Source organism: Pinus tabuliformis, chromosome 1_1 (assembly GCF_031772625.1).
Source record: "Pinus tabuliformis cultivar Carrire ecotype Pingquan chromosome 1_1, CPIR1, whole genome shotgun sequence".
Taxonomy (NCBI): domain Eukaryota; kingdom Viridiplantae; phylum Streptophyta; class Pinopsida; order Pinales; family Pinaceae; genus Pinus; species Pinus tabuliformis.
The window spans coordinates 492,487,063-492,509,819 of NC_142297.1; the positions used below are offsets into that span (position 1 = coordinate 492,487,063).

The 22,757-nt window shown below is 39.4% G+C and overlaps 1 protein-coding gene across 2 annotated transcripts in view; it reads left to right on the plus strand.

Annotated features, from left to right (window-relative positions):
- LOC149213932 (medium-chain fatty acid ethyl ester synthase/esterase 2-like) overlaps positions 1–22,757 on the plus strand; it is a 424,233-nt gene that overhangs the window by 8,581 nt on the left and 392,895 nt on the right. For both annotated transcript variants that reach the window (XM_089392144.1, XM_089392145.1), the window contains exon 2: positions 20,860–20,949. In XM_089392144.1, the coding sequence (XP_089248270.1) occupies positions 20,860–20,949 (90 nt within the window). The remainder of the gene's footprint in view (positions 1–20,859; positions 20,950–22,757) is intronic.

Here is a 22,757-nt window from a genome sequence, read left to right on the forward strand (position 1 = left end):
CTGGACTGGCAATCGGTTTATGTCTCCTTGCAATTCACACTGCCTGATTGGCCTGCGTAGATCTAGAATTATTGTGCTTAGATCTCCCTCTGAATCTGCACAAATCTTGCTTCCTTTCGCCTAGAGCCTCTTTGATCAAATCTTGTGCGCTCTGATACCATGAAAGTAGTTTATTTCTCTTCTGTTAATTATTAACGACAAATAGTGAATAATTCACTAAAGCATTCTTCACAATAAAAACACTGCGGAAATTAAAAACTGGAACTAAGAAATAGATGCACACACAAAAAAATATAACACCGTTATTTTTGGACATCGTCCCTAGAAAACTCCGAACTAACAACCAGTGTAGCAGATGAGGGTTTTATTATTATGCAACAATTTGAGAAATTTTACAACTGTTTCCAAATTGGAAAACCTCCGACAATCTACGGATCTCAACTCTCAAGTGGCAAAATATACTAGAGACAAAAATGTCTCCCTATGCAAACCAACTTAGCTTCTCACCAGTCACTCGCACTACTGGACTGCAAATGTGCAGATCTGACCTCTGGAAATTCATACAGGCTCGAAAACCATTCTAGGTGAGTTGTTCTACCTCCCTCTGCCTTTGGAACCACTCGCTCTGCCTTCTGGAAATAGATATGTCCTCTAGGAACTGAAATATGGCTCTTTCAACAACTTGCACTGCGAATCTGGCTAACTCGCATTGCTTTATATGACCTCCTTTATAGATAATTCGACCCCTCTTTTCCTATCTCTCCAACACTGGAAATATTGAAGAAATCTTCCTCTAGAATCTCTACTCCCAAATCTCTGTTGCTCCCTCTCTGATGCTTCCCTTAGCTTCAATTGTGCCCTTGTTGAATACCGCAACTAGGTAAGTCGAATTGTTCAAACTCACTTGATCTTCTTGATACCTCTTCTCCAAGCCCTCGACTTGCTCTTAAAATCTTCTATTGGACCTCCAACGACCAAGATCTAATCCCGATCAATGACTTAGATCACTTTGACTCCATCAATAGAAGTCTCTAGAGCAAAATCGAATTACCTTAATTAATTAACTTTAATTAACCAACTTCCCTAAGTTAGACTTAGGAAATAATTAAATTATTGGCTAATTAATTTAATTAAGGCATTTCTAAGTCTTATCTCACAAAACCTTTTCTGGGTTTTGGAGATCTCGTGTTCCTTAGCCTCTTAGACATCATAGAGACTAGAACACATGCTCGCCACTACCTCAAATTCCAAATATTAACAAGGACTCGTGTTGGTTGAATAGTTTAATAGGGAAAACCTTTTAGGCATTTATCTTGAAATTGGGAAAGGATTGTTGACTTGTGAAATCAGGGGAATGCCTTGAAGCTAATCTTCTTCCCATTGGATCTCCAAGCAACCTTGTCGATCTCATTAGAAGGATAAAGGTGAAAGAGGAAACAAACATTAGAGTAGGTTTACTTGTTCTGCAATCACATGGATCACATATTTGTTCTTCCATTGCACTCACTAATAATCTAAGTGAAAACTTAATCTAATAAAATTTACCAAAAGCACAATTCAAAACCTTTTGCAACAACATCTTTTGGGCCACAATCTCCATTTGCCCGGACTTACTTATTCGCAGATGGATCCTAATACAACTTCACGACGACATCCCACATGTCCTTTGCTGTATTCTTATCTGCAATATGCTGGACGATGTGATCTCAAACTCCATCGAGAACCATCCTCTTAGCTTTGGCAATATCTTTCTTGTACTCATGGTTGTTGGACACCTAATCCTAAGTGGGTTAGTGTGGAATTCGAATGGACAAAAGCAGTCCAAGAGACCTTGGGATCTGAATCCCAAGAGTCACGTATTGTACTATAAATGTGTATCTTATGTTAATAAAAAATGAACTCACATGATTTATCTTTCACATTGTTTGCTGTCCATGTGTGTTTAACATGGTATCAGAGCCAGGTTGTGTGGCCTGTGTAGTTTTGTGCAACTGGTCTGAGCACTGGCCTTTGTCATTCTGACTTGAGCACTGTCCTCAATGCCTCTGTCCTCTGAAGGATTAATTTGGTGAATGATTACTTGGTCCAGAGCGGAAGGCAGAAGAATGCCTCTGTTGAATCGACATACCACCCGGTAACATAAATGTTTTTGATGCTCCCTGAAATATGTTTGCTGCTTTGAGTATTTGTACAAATGAATGCAGTTTTTCAAATGTAATGGTATTGAATGCTGCCGTTTTTCAAATGAATGCTGCTCCCTCTGCCGTATTCTGTCATTATTCTTTGTAATGAAAAATATATGTCTCATCGATTCTCGAAGCATCGAATCTGTGTGTACAAACTATTTTGTTGTTGCGTTAAAAGGGGCATGACTATTACTTTCAATGGTGTGTACACCCTGCTCTGCGAAATTTAAGCAATTAAATGGGTCGATTCAGCGATTGAAATTGTTGTTGATTTGAGTTTTGAACGCTGGTGGAAACAAATCACGGCTATTGTTGAATGGTGGTGGAAATAAATTGTTGGTTGACACGCTGTTGAAGAACGCATCATTTCCAAACGCATCTGCATAACGCTCACTGTCAGAGACTCTCGATTGTTTGAGTAAAGTGCAGACCTTGTGTAGAGGAGTTACTCCATGGTGAACGCTGCTTTGATATGACCCCATTGTTGGTTGACACGCTGTTGAAGAACGCATCATTTCCAAACGCATCTCCATAACGCTCACTGTCAGAGACTCTTGATTGTTTGATTAAAGTGCAGACCTTGTGTAGAGGAGTTACTCCATGGTGAACGCTGCACTGTCACCTATTCTATTGAAACGGGTATCCTAGCGAAAAACGCGCTGGAAGGCAACAACCATTCAAATCTAATGTTACAACCGTGCACATGATAAGCTTTTCTTTAGTCCAATCCACGGGGTTGCATGAACGAACTGTAATGCGTTGCCTCATCTCATTCATGTATTCGGACTGTGCTACGCTGATACGAAGGACGTGAGGAACCCACATAACCTTCTTAAGCTCTATCTGGTATGCCTTCTGATCCGCTTCCTCAGATCTAATAGCTAGCTCATCTGCTGTATGCCGAAGGGTTTGCTCTGCTTGGTCATTGAAAACAGAAAGCTAGGCTTCAGCGAAATGGTGTGTGCGCCCTGAATAAGTTTTGAAGCTGCCTCTTCTAAGAAGAATTTCGAGTAGAATTGAAATATTGGGGGAGCGGTCGACTCATTTCATTGCTGCGTGGAGTTGTTTGAAAGCCATCCAAATATTTCTATCAGCACTATCGAAGCCACGAAGCCATCGACATTGGTTGTGAGGGTTGTCGCAGTCATTGTGTAGTAGGGTCGAAAGACCATTCTCAGCAGTGAAGTTAATGCGTTTACCGGAGTTGTATCTGCATCGGCCCAACTGCATAGAGGCGCGGATATACAGTCAGCGGATATTATATTTGAGCCTTCGATTACAGGGCGGAGCTGCACATCCATCGGCCTGCGAAAGTTGGAACCGGCGACACATCAAATGCTGCATACAAGAGTATTGCCGTTGATTGGATGAGCTATTGTGATTATACCGGAAGCAGCATCGAGACAGCGCTATATAGCTGGCAATCTATAATCATTGAACCTGTGCGTTGATACAATTTCCGCCTGTAACCTTAGCTGAGCGATTGATATATATACACGAGATGCCGTAGGAATGCGTGAAAAAGGTCCTTCTTGAGCTGTGCGAACAGAACGCAATGATGGCATTATATCGAACCAGATCGAAGCATCCATTAATCTACCTTCCCCTTTCTCTCATTTTTCACAGCGCAAAGACTTCTTTTTAAACAAAGGGATTCAGTATTCCAGAGATTATCATTCTATCAGACCCGTCGTAGGTGGACCGAGAACAACTGGAGCATCAGGTATAACTGTTTATAACTCTCGGCCATATCTCTATTGTATGCAACCATTGAAGATTCGTTAATGATATGCTACTGTTGGCATAAAAAGGGCGTTCGATACATATATACGTGTCCATGGTAAATTAAGCTCATATACATATACGAGTTATGTTTATAATAAGGGCCATCCCATAACCAGTGCAATATCAATTGAAGAGAGAATATACTATGGTATATATATAGCGTAGATATATCTGCAAGTCCGCCTATTGAATATCGCTTCACGAAAGTCACTGTTGTAATAAGCATTTTGTTGCTTTGTTTTTATAAATCATCATGGAGTAAGCTTTTATGCGCACGGTTGTAGAGGATCCTGGTAGAAGTGGCCTGGGAGGATGCCTGGATCTATAATATCCTTGGAGGAGTATGCCAATTGTATTGTTTGATGCAAGGAGTGTTGTTGACTATTTGCATTAAACAGAGATTAGATTTAGAGATTTGATATGACAGTATTGACACATTATTCTTTGTAAATGCCTATGATAAAGCATCTATTGAGTTGGTACTGCTGACATTGTTGATCTATAGACATGTATTGATGAAGTGAAGTATGATTTCACATTCTAGGGTTTCAAAGAGCTTGACATTCCTTGATTCCACTGCTGCATAAAGATTTTGGTGAGCTGATTGTAATATTTTATACTGCACACTGATTATTTGCTGACATTTATAAAGGATATAGAAATTATTTTTCTGCATTAAGACAGATGGCCAGAATCAGTGAAGTATTAGAGTTCATGAAAACTCTTATACAATCTACTGTTGATGATACATTACAAATCAGCAAAGGATCTCTCTCAGAAATTCAGACATGCTTATATAATGCATAGGAAAATATTGAGTTTTTGCAGCTTGAAACAAAGCTACAGCAAGAAGAGCTACATCAAAATAGACACCATTCTGAACCTATTTTTGTTCAGAACATTGATACAACCACCCATCAGCAACAAGTCATTAATGTTACTGTTCATTCCAATAAAGCAACAGTTGTACATGCAGATGCAGAAACTCAGTCTGCACTTCCCAAGCCCATCATCAGACCTTGGGAACAACTTGTCCACAACAAGCACAGAACTGGTCTTGGATATGACAAGGACTTGTCCTTTCATATTCCAGACTATGCCAAGCCCATTCAGTTTCAGAGTGTTGGATTCATTCATGACAGTTCACCTGCTCCTTATGACAGTTCTGATTCTGCCCCTCTTCCACAGCAACAACAACAACAACAACAACAACAGATCGTCAAATGCCAACACTGTGACCGAGTTGGCCATCTGAAAGATCACTGTTTTGATCTTCATCCATGTGAGCACTGTCATAAAACCAACCATTCTTCACACAGATGCTTCAGAAACAAACGTCCTGCAAGAACAAAGATTCATCTTGGATGGATCGCTTCTTGGCAATGGGCATCAACAGCTAAGAAGATATTCCAAACACATGTCAGAACTTGTTCCAGAGTATTGAACAGTCTTGCAGTTGAGTTTTCTCCATCTTCTCACCTTGTACCTGACAGGGGGGGAAATGATGGTCATCTACAAGCTTCAAAGTCACATCAAGCGAGCCTGAGCCACAACCTGCCACACCAGTTTCAGAGTTGCAGCCAGAGACAAAGATGCCCGTGAACAGATTGAGAACACTTCCTCTAGCAGAAGACTCCAGCTTCTTGCCAGTTTTGGAAGAGTTCCAGGAATTGCATTAAGCATTCCAGAGTTGTTGGTTATCCTTAAACCATCACAGGTTGAGACTTCCCTTTTCAGGTTGAAGTTTTACCTTTTATGCAGGGTGAGACCTCCCTTTTATGGTTGAAGGTTTCCCTCTTTAAAACAATAGGATCACTTCCTCTAGCAGAAAACTTCAGTTTCTTGCCAGTTTTGGAAGAGTTCCGGGAACTGCACTAAGCGTTCCTGTGTTGGTGGTCATCCTTAAACCACCGCCCTTTTTACCAACATTTCATAGAGCACATTCAGCCTAGTGCTGCCATGCATTTTTTGCACATTTTGTATTACAACTCTTTTCTTGGACTCATACATAACCCTTCGGATTAAGGGGGGGAATGTTGGACACCTAATCGAAGTGGGTTAGTGTGGAATTTGAATGGACAAAAGCAGTCCAAGAGACCTTGGGATCTGAATCCCAAGAGTCACGTATTGTACTATAAATGTGTATCTTATGTTAATAAAAAATGAACTCACATGATTTATCTTTCACATTGTTTGCTGTCCATGTGTGTTTAACAATGGTACAAGATAGGATCTGTTGAGTTAGCAACAACTGTTGTCACAAACTCCTTTAGACCGTGCTCATCCAAAAGGAATTGCATCCTAGCCTTCTAGATGCCAAAGTTGGAGGATTTGTCCAACCTGTCCTGATCTCTGAGTCTTATTGCAACCATCTTTGCGAAACTCAACTAATATGGAGAACTATACACTAGAAATCTCCTTCTCCTTCCGGGAAATTAACTCAATCTTCTCCCGACTACTCGCATTCCTGCCTGCAACCTGCACTGGATCCTGCAACTCGCACTGGACTGCGTAGTACTGCTTTGAGATTTCGATCTTGCCTCCGGAAATCCTTTTCCGACACTGTCACTACCTTCTGCTGAACACTAAAGCTGCTCGCTTTACCTTCGATATGGTACTGGCACACGATCTGCAACTTCTGCAACACACACTGGTTGATTGTGTAACTCGAACTGGCAATCAAACTAATTGCAATTGGTCTCTTTTGCTGGAAATTTCGGCCTCCTTTCTTGCAACTGGAAAACTGGAAACCCTTGGAGAATTTGACTGAAATTCCTTCTTTGTGCTTTTCTCTTCCTGCCCTGCGCTCATCTGCAACTGCAAAACCCTTGCTACAAAACTTCTGCGTTAGATGTGCTTTGCGAATTTATTGATCTGCCCATCAGAAATCCTTTTCGGCAATCCTACTACCTGCTGCTACTGCTCTTGAGACAAATCGAACTTTTCCTCCACCTTGGACTAGCAATTGATTTATGTCTTCTTGCAATTCACATTGTTTGGTTGGCTTGCGCAAATCTAGAATTATTGTAGTCAGATCTCCCTCTGAATCTGCACAAATCTTGCTTCCTTTCGCTTAGAGCCTCTTTGATCCAATCTTATGCGGTTTGATACCATGTGAAAATTCATTGAATGCAACAAGTAGAAATCATTCTCATAACTGAAAGTAGTTTATTTGTCTTCTGGTAATTATTAACGGAAATATTGAATAATTCACTAAAGCATTCCTCACAATAAAAACACTATGGAAATATAAAACTGGAACTGAGAAATAGATGCACACACACAAAAATATAACACTGTTATTTTTGGACAATTTTCCTTAGAAAAACTCCGAATTGAAAATCGGTTCAGCAGACGAGGGTTTTATTATTATGCAACAATTTGAGAAATTTTACACCTGTTGCCAAATTGGCAAACCTCCATCAATCTATTGATCTCAAGTGGCAAAATATATTGCAGACAAAAGTGTCCCCCTCTGCAAACCAACTTAGCTTCTCTCCAGCCACTCACACTTCCTAGCAACTCTCACTACTGGACTGGAAATGCGCAGATCTGGCCTCTGGAAATTCGTACAGGCTTGGAAACCCTTTAGGTGAGTCCTTCTGCCTCCCTCTGCCTCTAGAAACCACTCGCCCTGTGTTTTGGAAATAGATCCGTCCTATAATAACTGAAACATGGCTTTTTTGACAACTTGCACTAGGAATCTGGCTAACTCGCACTGCTTTGTACGACCTCCTTTGTAGATAATTCAACCCCCCTTTCCCTATCTCTCCAACACTGGAAATACTGAAGAAATCTTCCTCCAGAATCTTTTTGCTGCTCCCTCTCTCTAATGCTTCCACTAGCTTCAACTGCGCCCTTGCTGAATACTGTAACTAGGTAAGTTGAATTGCCCAAACTCACTTGATCTTCCTGATACCTCTTCTCCAAGCCCTCGACTTGCTCTTAAAACCTTCTATTGGACCTCCAACAACTAAGATCTAATCCCGATCAATGACTTAGATCACTTTGACTCCATCAATAGAAGTCTCTAGAGCAAAATCGAATTACCTTAATTGATTAACTGTAATTAACCAACTTCCCTAAGTTAGACTTAGGAAATAATTAAATTATTGGCTAGTTAATCTAACTAAGGCGTTTCTGAGTCTTATCTCGCAAAACCTTTTCTGGGTTTTCGAGATCTCTTGTTCCTTAGCCTCTTAGACATCGCAGGGACTAGAACACATGCCCGTTGCTACCTCAAACTCCAAAAATTAACAAGGACTTGTGTTGGTTGAATAGTTTAATAGGGAAAACCTTTTAGCCATTTATCGTGAATTTGGGAAAGGATTGTTGACTTGTGAAATTTGGGGAATGGCTTGAAGCTAAGCTTCTTCCCGTTGGATCTCCAAGCAACCTTCTCGATCTCATTCGAAGGATAAAGGTGAAAAAGGAAACAAACATTAGAGTAGTTTTACTTTTTATGCAATCACATGGATCACATTTTTCTTCTTCCATTGCACTCACTAATAATCCAAGTGAAAACTTAATCTAATAAAATTTACCAAAAGCACAATTCACAACCTTTTGCGACATCTTTTGGGCCACAATCTCCATTTTCCCGTACTTACTTTTTAAGCAAGCATTTACTTTATGGCACTGCTCTTTATTGTCATTTCATATTGTTTGCTTATGAATTGTTCATTTATATGCTTGTAAGTTACATGCTGTTAATTTCATGCTTTTGGTAATTCAATAAAACTCCTAGAATAATTTGTTTAACATTGCTAATAGCTTACTTAGCCTTAGCTTATTTTCTTAGGGTCTACCCCCCTTGGCTTCGCTAGGAGTTAGCCTAGATAGAGGAGTCGAGATTGAGTGACAGGTTGACAACAACTCGATTCGAGACTTGCCCCTAAGGCCACACTCAGTGGTTTAAAGATTTCTTCCACATAATCCAAGGTGTGGATTAGGCGGCAACATTCTCTTATAGAAAACAATAACTTGAGTGAATGATTTACAAATTAAGAGGGTGATGTATTATATACCTTCAATAGGGTTTAAGGAACTATCCCTAAGAGGCTGACAAGGCTGACCTAGACAAATACAATAAGGTGGGTTAATTACCAATATATAGGTCCAATAAATCCACCAATACATCAATTAGAGGGTTGGCATGTGGCCTCAAGTGAAGAGTCAAGATTAGCCATAATCTCAATAGTGGATCCAAGCCATGGAAATGCAGATCCTGGACCCTAAGAGGCTGGATTTGGGAACATAGGTGCATATAAACAATCCTGATTTTGTAATGTTCCCGAGAAATCAATTGTCCAAGGGACAAAATAATCTATCAATCCCCATAGGCTATAGTCCTCCATAAAGGGGAAAAAGCCCCAAAATTCCCATTGTTGTGCAAGTTCTGGGGCAACTGGTCGAAGAAACCCAAAATTGGGGCTTGGAGTAAAGTTTACTCGTTCATTTTAGAAGAGGCCTTTCTAGGAAAATATGGGAGGGAAGAATTCATTTTGGAGCATCAAGTGTGGATCAATCCAATTGTTTCTTGAGCATTTGCTTTGAGGGTTTTTGACCCCTTTATCCTTTCAATTTTGGTGGTGAAAGATTCCACCCTAGTTGACCTTTTCTATTTTTTCTTCATTCTGTTCTGGCACAGGAAAGATATTTGAAGACAATGAAATTTTGGGTTGGTTTTTGGTCTAAGCCAACGAAATTCTGGGTTGGGCCTTGGTCTAAGGCAGTGAAATTCTTGATTTGATTCTGGTCCTGGCAGCGAGGTCTCTATTTGTCCTTGGAAGGACAACGGAATTGTGGCACAAGATTTATCTGAAGGATCCGAACTTCGAAGTGTATGCATAGCCTGAATCCTAATTTCTTGAGGCAGAACCTATTTGGGATAACCAGGGAAGAGAGTTTCAAGGCAAAAGACAGCCTGATATTCGTTTGTGTCTGAATATGCGGAGCTAAGGAGGACTACTGATACCTGTCCATACTTGTGGAGTAGCACTTGAACAAGCCGCGAAGATACCTTTTGAAATTTGGTGATTCTCTGCAGTTTCAGATCCTCTTACAAAGTAAAGCATGAAACTATAGCTGTCTCTATTAAAGTATAGGATCCAAGAAATTATAGGAGCAGAAAACTCGTTTAAGTCTGTGATCTCTAGTTAGGGTAATTAACATTGTACAAGACTTGGATTTGTGGACAATATGTGGTTCATATCTCTCATTTGTGTGGAACTAAATTCATTTAAATTAAATTTTGTACTGTTGGCACTGGATTTATACGTTCTTGAGTAGTGTATCTGTCAACACAATTGTGTTGCCATTTTCGAACAGTTTCATGCTACTTTGTTTACTGTATTACTGAAAAAAGGAATAGACAAATTTACAATTGTGATTAAAATTGAGCTACTGTAATAGGGAAGGAGGGATCCCTTGTTATAGGTAAACTTGGGGTAAACTTACCCTAGCCCATTACAGTGGTATCAGAGCATAACTCCTGCCAGCCTGGATGGTATTTGAAAAATTGAAAAATGGAACCACCGGAAGCAATTTTTTGGGAAAAGTATGCAGAGTTTTGGGAGCAGCAAGCAGAGTCTTGGAGGAGGCTGGAAGAGCAGCAAGCAGAAAATATCAGAAGATTAGAAGAATTTAACAAAATGCCGCAGCATCTAAGAAAAATGAAATGGGACGACTTCTGGAATAGTGGCAAGAAAAACAAGTCAAGTGATACTGATCATAAGCCCAAGCTTGAAAAACAAGGTATAAGAAAGGTTGAAGCAAAAATGAAAGCATGGACATGGCTGTATCCCCCAAAAAATAAGGTATGCGATCGCCCAGATCCAATATTGGGAAATAAATGAAGACCATGCAAGGAAATGTGCAACAAAGGCTAGTCAGCAGGATGCTCTTGTCAGAAATGCAAGAAATATCAACATCCTCATTGGATGAGAACTACCATGAAAACATGGGAAACTATGGTGCCGGGAAAGATGCTGCGATAGCTAACTTGCAAGGATGTCCACTACCGTTGGTGGAGGAACATATTGAAAATAGTAGCTTTGAGGATTCTTCACAGGCTTCTCAGAAGTCACATGAATCAATAGAAGCACGAGGGATCTCAGAATCACTACTGGATAGAAGCACTGAGACTACAGGAGATCTACATGCAGTGGTTTCACCAGCAGAATTTCAGGGAATGCCAGAAATTTTATTAGCTAAAAATAAAGTTGAAAACGCAGAACAATGGGATGCAAACCCTTCAATGGAGGTTGACATTCAAGAAATGGCAGAAATTCCATTAGATGAAGTCACTGACAAAAAGATGGAACAGCTTGCCACAGACACTTTTATGGAGGTTGATGTTCAGTGTATGCCAGGGTCTGTATCAGATAAAATCAAGGATGAAAAGACAAAAAAACATGTTGCAGACATCTCTATGGAGGTTGATATGACAGACAAAATCCAAGACATGCCAGATACATTGCAGAGTACAAAAAACAGTGATGTTGGGGATCATGCTGACATTGAAACAGTTAACCAACAGAATATTCGGCAACTAAAACAAATATCACATTTGATGAGGGCTGAAATTAGTCAGTGTAATGCAGAGAAGCGTGCCAAATATGTTTCTTGCAAGGACATTATGTTAGTAGAAAAGCAAGGAATTCCAGATCCCTCATTGGAGGAAGGTAATGGGCATGGTGGAAGGAAACATTTCGTCAAGGCATTACCTGAGAGTCTTTTACAGGCCTGTGATGATGAGCAAGCAAAGAATGGAGGTATGGAAAACATGCTGGACAGTGATAAAGTTTAAACCAATGTTACATTAATCATTATCGGGAAAAAATAATTTGGTACAAAAATATTCATTTTTTTCAATTTTTTTAATATTTAAACCATCTACAACATAAAATAAATACATTGACACATAAATATGATAAAAGAACTTCATTTCTAGTGGTAAAATCACACATAACATTGAATAATGTCCTGAATAGTAAGTCTTGACTCCTGAGTCCCAACTCAGCCTCAAAATATCAACAAAAAATATAATAATGTATTTCATCATGGCATAATGTCATATACAATAAAATGAAGAAAATAACTAAAGTCTAATCCTATTGATTTCCTCTGCCCCTCTTGCGAGAAAATGCCACAGCTTTCCCTTTCCCTTTGGATGTAGATGCTGGTGCTGGTGGAGTTGGCAGTGGAGTCTGCTATGCTCTAGAAGCTGAAGAACTAGAGGTAGGATCTATAGGAGGTAGACCACATCCTCTACTGGTGGCAGGGGTAGCCCGGGCAGGTGGTGTCACCTGGAAACATTACAATCTCCCAATCCTGAAAAACTGATAAGTTTGGTGGATTTTGAATGAAATCTAAAATTCTACTTTCTCCATATGAAATCCAATGAGGCTGGAACCACTCTCAAACATCCTGAGTCATTTCTTGGTAATGTTAAAAATTTAAGTAAAATGATGAAAATGAAGATTAAGGAGAATGTCACTTTTACTTTAAGAATCAATACTAGGGCCTAGACTTGATCATTAAGCTGCCCCACTCAAAAATTATTTGTTTATTTAAAAAAAAATTGCATTTCAAACATTTAGCATGCCTTATAAAACCTCGCTGCTCCGACTGCCCGCGATAATTTCCAAAAAATCGCGATAATTTGAAAAACTCGCGATAATTTCCAAAAAATCGGGCAAAAAAAAATACCAGCGATAATTTGGAATAAAACTCGCGATATTTTCGTTCTGCTGAAAAACTCGCGATAAAATGATAAAATCGCGATAATATCACAACACTGGTTTAAACTTCTACACAAGACTAGTGTGCCTTTACAAGAAAAGAGCCATGAGCAGAAAGAAAATGGCCCAAAGACTGAAGAAAATTGTTCGGGTGAAAATTTAATTAGAACTTGGAGCGAAGGATTAACAACTGTAGGTGCTGAGTCAGACAATCAGGTTAAAGATTCAGAGGGGGTGGTGATGACTTTAGGGCTTGATTCCTCCCCTATAGCAGCGTCTGATGCACCATCTATCCATGTTGATCATACTTCATCTGACATAAAATTAATTGTTGAAAAGGGAAGCACTCCAGTAATGCAGCATAAAAATGCTGAAATTCAAGTCGGTGAATCTGACAGCCCTGTTTGCTTTCAAGATGATCAAAATCAGAATGTTTCATTGATCAATCCTGTGGAGAAACTTGTCCATGAGGTAACAGGGAACCCAGGTGAAAACGGTCTGGAGAAGTGCTTGGAAGCTATTAGTGATGTGACTCAAAATCAACCTGTGGATGTGCAAGGAATTGGGAGTCAAGTGTCTCATGATCTTGAAATTCTATCTTCTGTTGAGGGTTGTGAAGACCAAGAAAATGAAGGAAGAGATGCATTAATAATATCTCTTTTACCAACAAAAGACATTGAAAACCTGATCACTTCTTTCTTATGCTGGGGATGGAACTGAGGGATGTAACTTTGGGACCACCTCCATTCAAGGCCCTACTCAATCTCCACTGCCAGCAGACCGACCTATGACTGGTACATCACAGCAAGCATTAGAGTCCAAGTCAGAGTCTGACAGCAAGCACACTAATCAAATGAATCTGGAATTTGAAAGGAATGTTAAAGAAGATAATACCTTTGTTGGTATCAAAGTGCAGGATGAAGGGAAGACAGACATGCCTTCTTCAGGTGGACAGCAGTCTATGCCCATACCTGACTCAGATCATAGCACTAACCAAACTATGGTGGAAGTGTCACAATCGGATATTCCTGAAGAGAATGTTATTTGGGAAGCACAAAAACTTGGGCAAGAGGTTCATAATGCGACTATAGAAGTGCCTGAGAAAGAGACAGAAGAGCTTGGAAAAGACAAAGGCAAGGCTGAGGCAATGGAGGTCAGTTTAGAAGTTGGAATCTCATTAGAACCTGATAATAAATCTCCTGCAACAGATAAAGAGGATAATCATTTGCAGAGTTGTTTGCTCCTTCCGAATGTTGATGGGCTTTCTGTTGAAAATAGTGATCTTGTTCAGTCTGTAAAATTGTCTTTTGTTTCCAATAAGGGGGATGATAAAGTGGAAAATGTTGGGACTGAATCTGGAGATTTAGAAACCAAGTCTATGTCTCAAATTAGTGATACTTTCACATTTAAGATTGGAACCAAGAATGTTCCCACTGGAAAGGGTACTTATGGCTCAGTGGATTTCACCCAGTCTGAAGAGATAGACAAAAATATTGGATGCTGGAAACCCTTTCAAACTAGCCAACCAAGTGAAGTGATTGAGAACATGAATTCTGCAACATGCCAAACTGGGAAAAATGAAGCTGAAACGTGTCAAACATGTGCAAACGATAATATTAATTCTATGGCCCATAATATTGTTTTCACAGGGAGACAAGACAAGTGGACAGCTGCAGCACAATCTTGTGAGTTTTTGAAATCAATCAAACGATATTACAGCAATGCTTACACTGATGGGGAAAAGCAGGATGCGATAAATTTACTCCTTGGATACTTTCAGCCACAAGAAGGGAAGCCTGTTTTGTGGGAGTTTGATTCAGATTATTATCTTCCTATCATGGGGAATGGGGATGAAGCAATCACTGGTAGTCAATTACCACCAGAAAATATAGAGTTCGTTGATGGAGGAATAAAGGGAATGAAGAAAACCATAGAACATGCTCTAAAGGAAAAAATTGAAGAAGCTGCAACAGACTTGTCATTGCTTGAGGACAAGCAATGTCGGGAAGGGGGGACTGTAATGTTCCTGAGAAATTAATTGTCCAACGGACGAAATAACCAATCAATTCCCGTAGGCTATATTCCTCTATAAAGGGGACAAAACCCCAAAATTCCCATTGTTGGGCAAGTTTTGGGGCAGCTGGGTGAAGAAACCCAAAATTGGGGCTTGGAGTAAAGTTTACTCAGTCATTTTAGAAGAAGAGACCCCTCTAGGAAATATATAAATATGAGAGGGATAAATTCATTTCGGGGCATCAAGTGTGGATCAATTCAATTGTTTCTTGAGCATTAGCTCTGAGGGTTTTTGACCCCTTTCTCCTTGTCAAATTCGATGGTGAAAGATTACACCCTAGTTGACCTTTTTTCTATTTTTTCTTCATTCTGTTCTGGCACAGGAAAGACATCTGAAGACAGCGAAATTCTGGGTTGGGTCTTGGTATAAGGCAGCGGAATTCTTGATCTGATTCTGGTCCTGGCAGCGAGGTCTCTATTTCTCCTTGGTAGGACAACGGAATTGCGGCACAGCATTTATCTGAAGGGTCCGAAGTGTATGCACAGAGTGAACCCTAATTTCTTGAAGCAGAACCTATTTGGGATAACCAGCGAAGAGGGTTTCAAGGCAACGGCAGCCTGATATTCATTTCTGTCTGGATACGCAGAACTAAGGAGGACTACTGATACCTGTCCATACTCGTGGAGTAGCACTTCAACAAGCTGCGAAGATACCCTCTGAAATTCGGCGATTCTCTGCAGTTTCGGATCCTCGTACAAAACAAAGTCTGGCAGGAAATAGAGGCTCGGGTCTGGCACAGAAAAATGCCGAGACTGTAGCTGTCTCTATTAAAGTATAGGATTCAAGTAATTATAGGAGCAGGAAACTCGTTTAAGTCTGTGATCCCTGGTTAGGGTAATTAACGTTGTGAAAGACTTGGATTTGTGGACAATACATGTGGTTCAAAAATTCATATCTCTCATCTGTGTGGAACTAAATTCATTTAAATTAGATTTTGTAGTGTTGGCACTGGATTTATATGTTCTTGAGCAGTGTATCTGTCAACACAACTGTATTGCCATTTTTGAACTGTTTCATGCTACTTTGTTTACTGTATTACTGAAAAAAGGAATAGACAAATTTACAATTGTAAGTAAAATTGAGCTACTGTAATAGAGAAGGAGGGATCCCTTGTTACAGGAAAACTTAGGGCAAAATTACCCTATCCATTACAGATTTTGATGCCAGTGTCAGACTCTATGCGGGTTAGCAGTAATTTTAGCAGTGGAAACCAATTTTCCTTATTTATTCTTTTTAGAATGTGCTTATCAGAGTTATTGTATGTTTGTCATGTTAGAACCACGATTTCTTCTCACTTATGAGCTATGTTACCAGACTTGGAATCGGCAATAAATCGGCGAGGCAAAAGAGCAAAGAGTTTTAATCGGCTCGGGAAAAAATCGGTGAATTCAATAAATTTAAATATACATATATATTGAATTAAAAAAACATTTTTCATTGATATTCAGTAAAGCCATGTTCAAACAATGCATAATATCTATTATCAATAGATGTCCAACATATCATGAATGAATAAGTATCTCATATATGTTATGAGTCCAAACATGATCCAAAGTACTGAGTCCTGACTCCTAACCAGTGACTACATAGAACCAGAAGCATTTGCTTCTAAAAGTTTACAAAAAACTGCATACTAATCAGAAAAAAATCAGTAACTAAGAGTCTAAGACTCTTAAGAGTGAGAACTAGAAGTGATTCCTCCCACTCCTTCGCTTGCTTGACTCTCAAAGTTGTCCAAGTCATGTAGGCTAAAAAGAGGAGCCTCCTCTAATTGGACCCAATCTGCTGCATTTGTAGTTTGCAGATCTATCTCTTCAAGGTCGATTGGTGAATGATCCAAACCTGTCATTATCATGAGACATTGAAATGTGAATTAAAGTTTGACTTTGAACTTTAAAGTTTAAAGTTTAAACTTTAAAGTGCAAATCAGATTATGAAACCTTCAAATTCAATCTCACCTAGTATTTGCTTGTTGCGAAGTCGTAGATTGTAATGGACAAATACAAGGTCATTTAAGCGCTTTTGTGTCAATCGGTTGCGCTTCTTAGAATGTATTTTCTCAAACATGCTCTAGTTGTGCTCACAACCTGAAGCATTGCATGCTTGGTTTAAGATTCGAATGGCGAATCTCTTCAAATTTGGCATATCACTACCAAAGTTTTGCCACCAAAGACCTAGCAAGTGGCAAGGGTTTGTGAGTAGAAGTACTAAATAGTAAATACTAAATAGTAAAAACTTAAAAATACAACAAAATTTAATAAAACATTTAACATACAAAATAAAGTTTAAACTTTAAAGTTTAAACAAATTTAATGAATTGATGAAGCCTTCAAGCCTCAAAGGGTACCTGGCAACATCTTAGACCTTTCTTGTATAGAATTGGTATAGGCAAATAATTTAGCTGGCGCCCTATAATCTTGTAGTTAGGAAAAGATACGACTTTGAAAATCTGGATCAGGGAAGCACCTTTCCATGCATGTCATAAGTCCTCTGCCAACCTCCCCATCCTCATTAAATTTGCTTTTATCATAAATTGTGGGTTTAAGAAGTACCCAGCAACATGTAAGGGGGAATGCAATTGCCTCTCGCAACGTGCATCAATAATGTCCCAAAGAGGCATATACTTTGCCTACTCATCCCCATATCTTCTTTTGATGGCTTCCTTTGCGAGATCCATCGCCTCATAAATGTAACCCATAGTGGGTTTGTCACCATCAACCATCCTAAAAGTTCAAGCTTTCAAAACTAAAGAAATATAAAACATTGAAAATAAAAAGAAGTTAAATGAAATTTTAAAAATGAAAAAGTTAAAAGACTTGAAGTACCTGAGAACTCTAACAAGGGACTCTGCCACAACAATAATCTCTTCGACATCTTTCTATAAACCGTCATTAAACACAAGTGCAACAATTTCAATGCCTTCAAGGGCCTTGGAATGTTTAGATGCCATCCACTCAGGTCCCAAGAACATCCTCTTCAGATTTATCTTTTTCTCAACCACAGATTGCAAAGATACAAAATTTGTTGCAAATCTAGTCACTGCAGGTCGAACAATTTCCTTACCTTAAGTGTATTTTCTCATAGTGTTTAGTACAATAGCGTGGTTGTATAGGTATTTGGTTATGGATTTTGCCTTCTCCACAACCTCATGTATCCAATGAAGCTTACCAATGTCCTCAAGCATTAAATCTATGCAATGGGCAGCACAAGAGGTCCAAAAAATAGTGGGGTGCCTAATCTCAAAAAGTATACCAGCAACCATATAATTACCTGCATTGTCGGTGACAATTTGTACAACATGTTCTTCTCCCACTTCTTGAACGACTTCCTCCATCATTTCACAAATAAGTTTGGATGTCTTAACCTTGTTTGAGGCATCCACCGATTTAAGAAACATTGTTCCCGCTGGACAAGATACAAGGAAATTTATTAAAGTTCTATTCCTCTGATATTTCCATCCATCACTCATGATGGTGCATCCTGTTTCTACCCATGATGAATGAAACTTAGATAGCACAAGCATGACATCTTCAACACTCTCTAACAACAAATCTGTCCTAAGGCTCTCCGATGAAGGGGCTTTGAACCTTGGACCTACAACAACGATCGCATCAACCATAGCTTGCTAGTAAGGACTTCTGGCACAATGGAAAGGTATGTTAGAATAGTACCAAAAGTTAGTAATGGCCATCCTTGCTTGACTATGGATATTTTTTTTCCAACCAGTGGCATCCTATGTAGGTTGGGAACCGGGTTTAGTGTGGGGAGCGAAAAAGGTGTTTATATTTCCACCTCTAGTGTTGAATGTAGGAGGACCCATTAGTCCTTGAGTTTGAGTTGGACTTGGAGGCATGTGTGGGAAACTTGGGAACATCATTGAGGATTCAACAGAGGGAAATGACACGGGGGTAGTGGAAGAAAATTCGTCAACTCCAGGAGTTCCTATTTCTTTTTTCTGCTTTGCTTTCTTGGCATTATGTTGTGTCAACATATCAATGGCCAAGGTTGCTTGGTGTTTGACATTTTCGTCAACCTTGTTGCAAAGACCTATATCATGGCCGGGTATTTGTGCAAGGTGGTACTTGAATCTATAAATGCCTCCACTACATTTTGCTTTGCAAAATTTACAAACGAGCTTGGGGTCTTTGGGAATCTTGTCACAATAAGCCCAAGCAAAGTCCTTCTCCCTTGGCATTGTTGTTGTTTTGGACTTGTGTTTAAACTGTAAATTGTGTCTTCTGTTAAGATTTGGAGTCGTGCCTTCTATTTAATTTGGCTCCTGTAACAGTAAAAGACAATAAAAAATTTAAAATTGCTTGTATTCTAGTAAACTGTAAAATAAAAATTTGTCAGAGCAGTAAACTTTAAAATACAAATTTGTCATACAGCAGTTGGAGTTGTCCCGGTGAACAACAGTTGGAGTCTTCCTCGTTCCTAGAGTCGTCTTGAAACTTGATGGACAACGACAACGACTGAGATATCGTGAACACAGTGATAACGAACAATTCACTGCTGAGGTATCGTGAACACTGAACAGTGAAAACACAATGACAACTTTTCTGCGGACTGCGGCTGTGTTTCTGCGGACAGCTATCCCTGGGACTGAGTCGTGAACACAGTAACAATTGCTATCTGCGGACGACTATCTTGGGACTGAGTAGTGAACATAGACAACAGATGACGGTTGAGATATCGTGAACTGTCGTGAACAACTATTGACGCTAAGATAATTGCGGACTGAGTCGTGACTGTTGACATTTGCGGCTTCAGTGGATTGTCGGCGTCGGGGTCGGTTTCAATGGCTGCGGACTGAGTCGTGATTGCGGGCTTCAAAGTTCAGCGGACTGTCGTGATTGCGGGCTTCAGCGGACTGTCGTTTGTGGCTGTGACAATGGAGTGGACTGGCTGCTTGCGACTGTGACAATGGAGCAACAATGGAGCGGACTGGCATTTGCGGCTGTTTGCGATTGTGACAATGGAGTGGACAGACAAACTAACCTAAAACTTTAAAACTAAATCGCGTCCGCAGATTTTTAACGAGAATTAAATTAGTAACTTCGCACACTTGGCAAACTCGGCACACTCGACAAACTTGGCTAACTCAGGGACTCTGCGAGTCAAACTCGCGTTGACCATGAGTCAAACTTGGTCAACGCAAGTTTGACTCCCAGAGTTTTGAGTCACCTCTTTTGGTGAGCGAGCATAGTATTAATCGCGAGTAATCGGCATACTTGACGATTCCTGTTTCACTGCTTATGACAATAGTCCTCATCTTAAAATTTAACATGTAAACCTAATTATTTAGAAACAAAAGGGGGAATTTTATTTCCCATTTTCAATATGCATTAATTTTACTTTGGTATATAATGAACAACTTTTTTTCCAGGGAAAAAAGAACTTTATATCCAATATTTCAGAGGTGAAATCAGAATATACATCATACTGCCTTTATGGGCTCAAAAAAATGACAGTGTGATAAAATGTCTTTCATACTAAATCTTACTCTATCCAATGACTTCTTATTTTCAGCCATCCAGGGCTTCTTGTTGGTTGCCTTTACAAAACATTCTCTCGTCAAGCAGCCCAAAGGCTACAGCACTTGCTTCATTTACATCATATTTCTAAAAAAGGAAGAAGACACAACATTGAAAAGAACAACATTGGAACGTCACATTTTCAACAGCAGCACTTGATTCCCTTCTCTGAACTTCTGTTCATTGAGGGTTTGTTCCTGCAACAACAAAGCTTTCTTTGAAAGTTGATCAGCCATAGAACTGAAATCTCTATAGATATGAGAGAAAGAAAGTGTTTCAGAAGTCTCCTTGACCTGTAGAACTGCATCATAAGAGGTTCAAATAGCAGATTATTGATTCTATATTTCAGAGGGTTATTGAAGCTCCCAGTCTTTCACAAGACTATTGATTACTAGTCTGAAGAGCCTTCGTATTTATTTTTTCTAGAAATAGAGCTGTGACGATGACATAATTACATGCAGGCTTTATTGTTTTTTATTCTTCTTAATTGTGATTAGTATTACAATGATTAACTGGAGTCTGGTGTGCTGAAACAGGTATTGGTCAACACCTTGGCTTTGCAGCCCTCATTTGCAAACAGCTTTTCTCCACTTTTTTGGCAGACCGCCCATGTTTCAGTACCGTAGGTAAGTTGGATTCTGTTTCAGATTTTTCCTTCTAAGCTTCTCTTCTACTACAATGATTCTGTTTGGTTTCTTTATGCCACTTATGAGGAACATTTCCTTAAGCCTCTAATGGCATGATTTTAATGAGATCTTCATTTTATACTGATTTTATTAATGGCAATTTGTTGCTTGTTAAGGGAGTGGTTCATGGTTCGTGAATCCAAGGGTTGTTTTTGACATATCAAGGGTTATAACTTATAAGAACTCACAAGTCTTGTGATTCTTGTTTGCCAGTGGTAAATAATCATAGAAGCTTTTGAAGATGAACATTTAACATTTGGAAGAAACAAAAATGTGAAGTAGAGGATAAACTGATGTTATTTACAGGGGAATAAGAACTGTTTTGGTTTTGTTTCAGGAAAGGCCAAATTATATAGTGAAATGATTGAGAAATTAGAATGGACCTTGGAATGCATGGTATGCATGGAGGTGGAAGAGCATGTGGACTGGAAAGCAAATCCCTTAGATATCAACATAGTGTAGGTCCTTGCACAAATTTTCATGGTGCAGGTGGGGAAATAAAATATAGATGGGCTTCTTATAAACAATGGATGATAGCTTGAAGTGAAAATCAGATTTCAGATTCCTTCCAAGCAAAAGGATCGACAGAAGCATTAGAATGTTCAGTCAAATTGGCAGTGGTATTCCACATAATGTAAAAAATGGATCAGATGGACAGCTAGAAGTTGTCATGCTATGGAAGTTTAAATTCTTCTCACATCCACAAGGCTTTCAATGCTTATGGGACAATAAAGTTACATATAACCTACGGTGTTTAAGTTTATAATACAAAACAATATACTCACCAGATATATTTGAGCTTCCATTTTCTTCCTTTTGAGGCTGTTTGCTTCTAACAAGCACTTTAGTATTCTGGCAGTTTTTCCTCTTCAAACAGGTGAACCATGTCATTTCTATTTGGAACTGGTTACATGCAATGCATTTGAACAATAAGTGCTCAGTTTTTAATTTTTTCACGAATCGTAGATTTGAAGAAGTCTCTATTTCAGTTCTTCTTGAACTGCTCATTGATGAGTTTGAGGCATGCTTTTAAGCCTTGGGTCAAGAAGTGCTACAGTTCCTGACATCATTTTTAGGATATCTCGTCCAAGTTTTCTCTCATGGTCCATGGGTTCCATTGTATGGCTCACAATTCTTTATGGTTCAGAGGTTTGGGGACCTTTTTGGTTAAAATCTTCTCCAATTCTTCATCAAATACAAATATAATATGTTTTACCCAATATTTGGGGCCCGTTCCCCCTATCTTGAGATAGTTTTCTGTGTGGGTTCACTTACATTGTGTTTGGTGCTATGCTGACTGAATAGGGGGTCAGGAATACTTGGCTCAGTGCTCGTTAATGTTCATTACTTTAGGTGGCTGCCCTAGATGGGCTTGTGGTTGGTTTGTGGGGTGTCAGATCTTTTGGACGTTGTGGGTATTTTGATAGATTACGTCCCTTTGTTCAGACATTCAGTTGATGCACTTGGCTGCCTCCCACCTGTTAGTGAGGAGTTGAACAGGATCACCTTGGATGACATCTATAGGCAGTATATTGAAATCACTTGGAGAGATCCACCACACAAGTTACTTTTGAAGATGGCCTTTTATGCAGAGCATTTCATGGAGTGAAGGGATGGACTCATAGTTCGCCCTCCATACACATTATCATTCGATGCATGCTCTCCACATACCCCTAAGCTAATTCATGGTGGGTTCATGGAGTTCAGGTGGAGGTAGAGCATCAACTTGACCAGTCAGGCAAGATTTG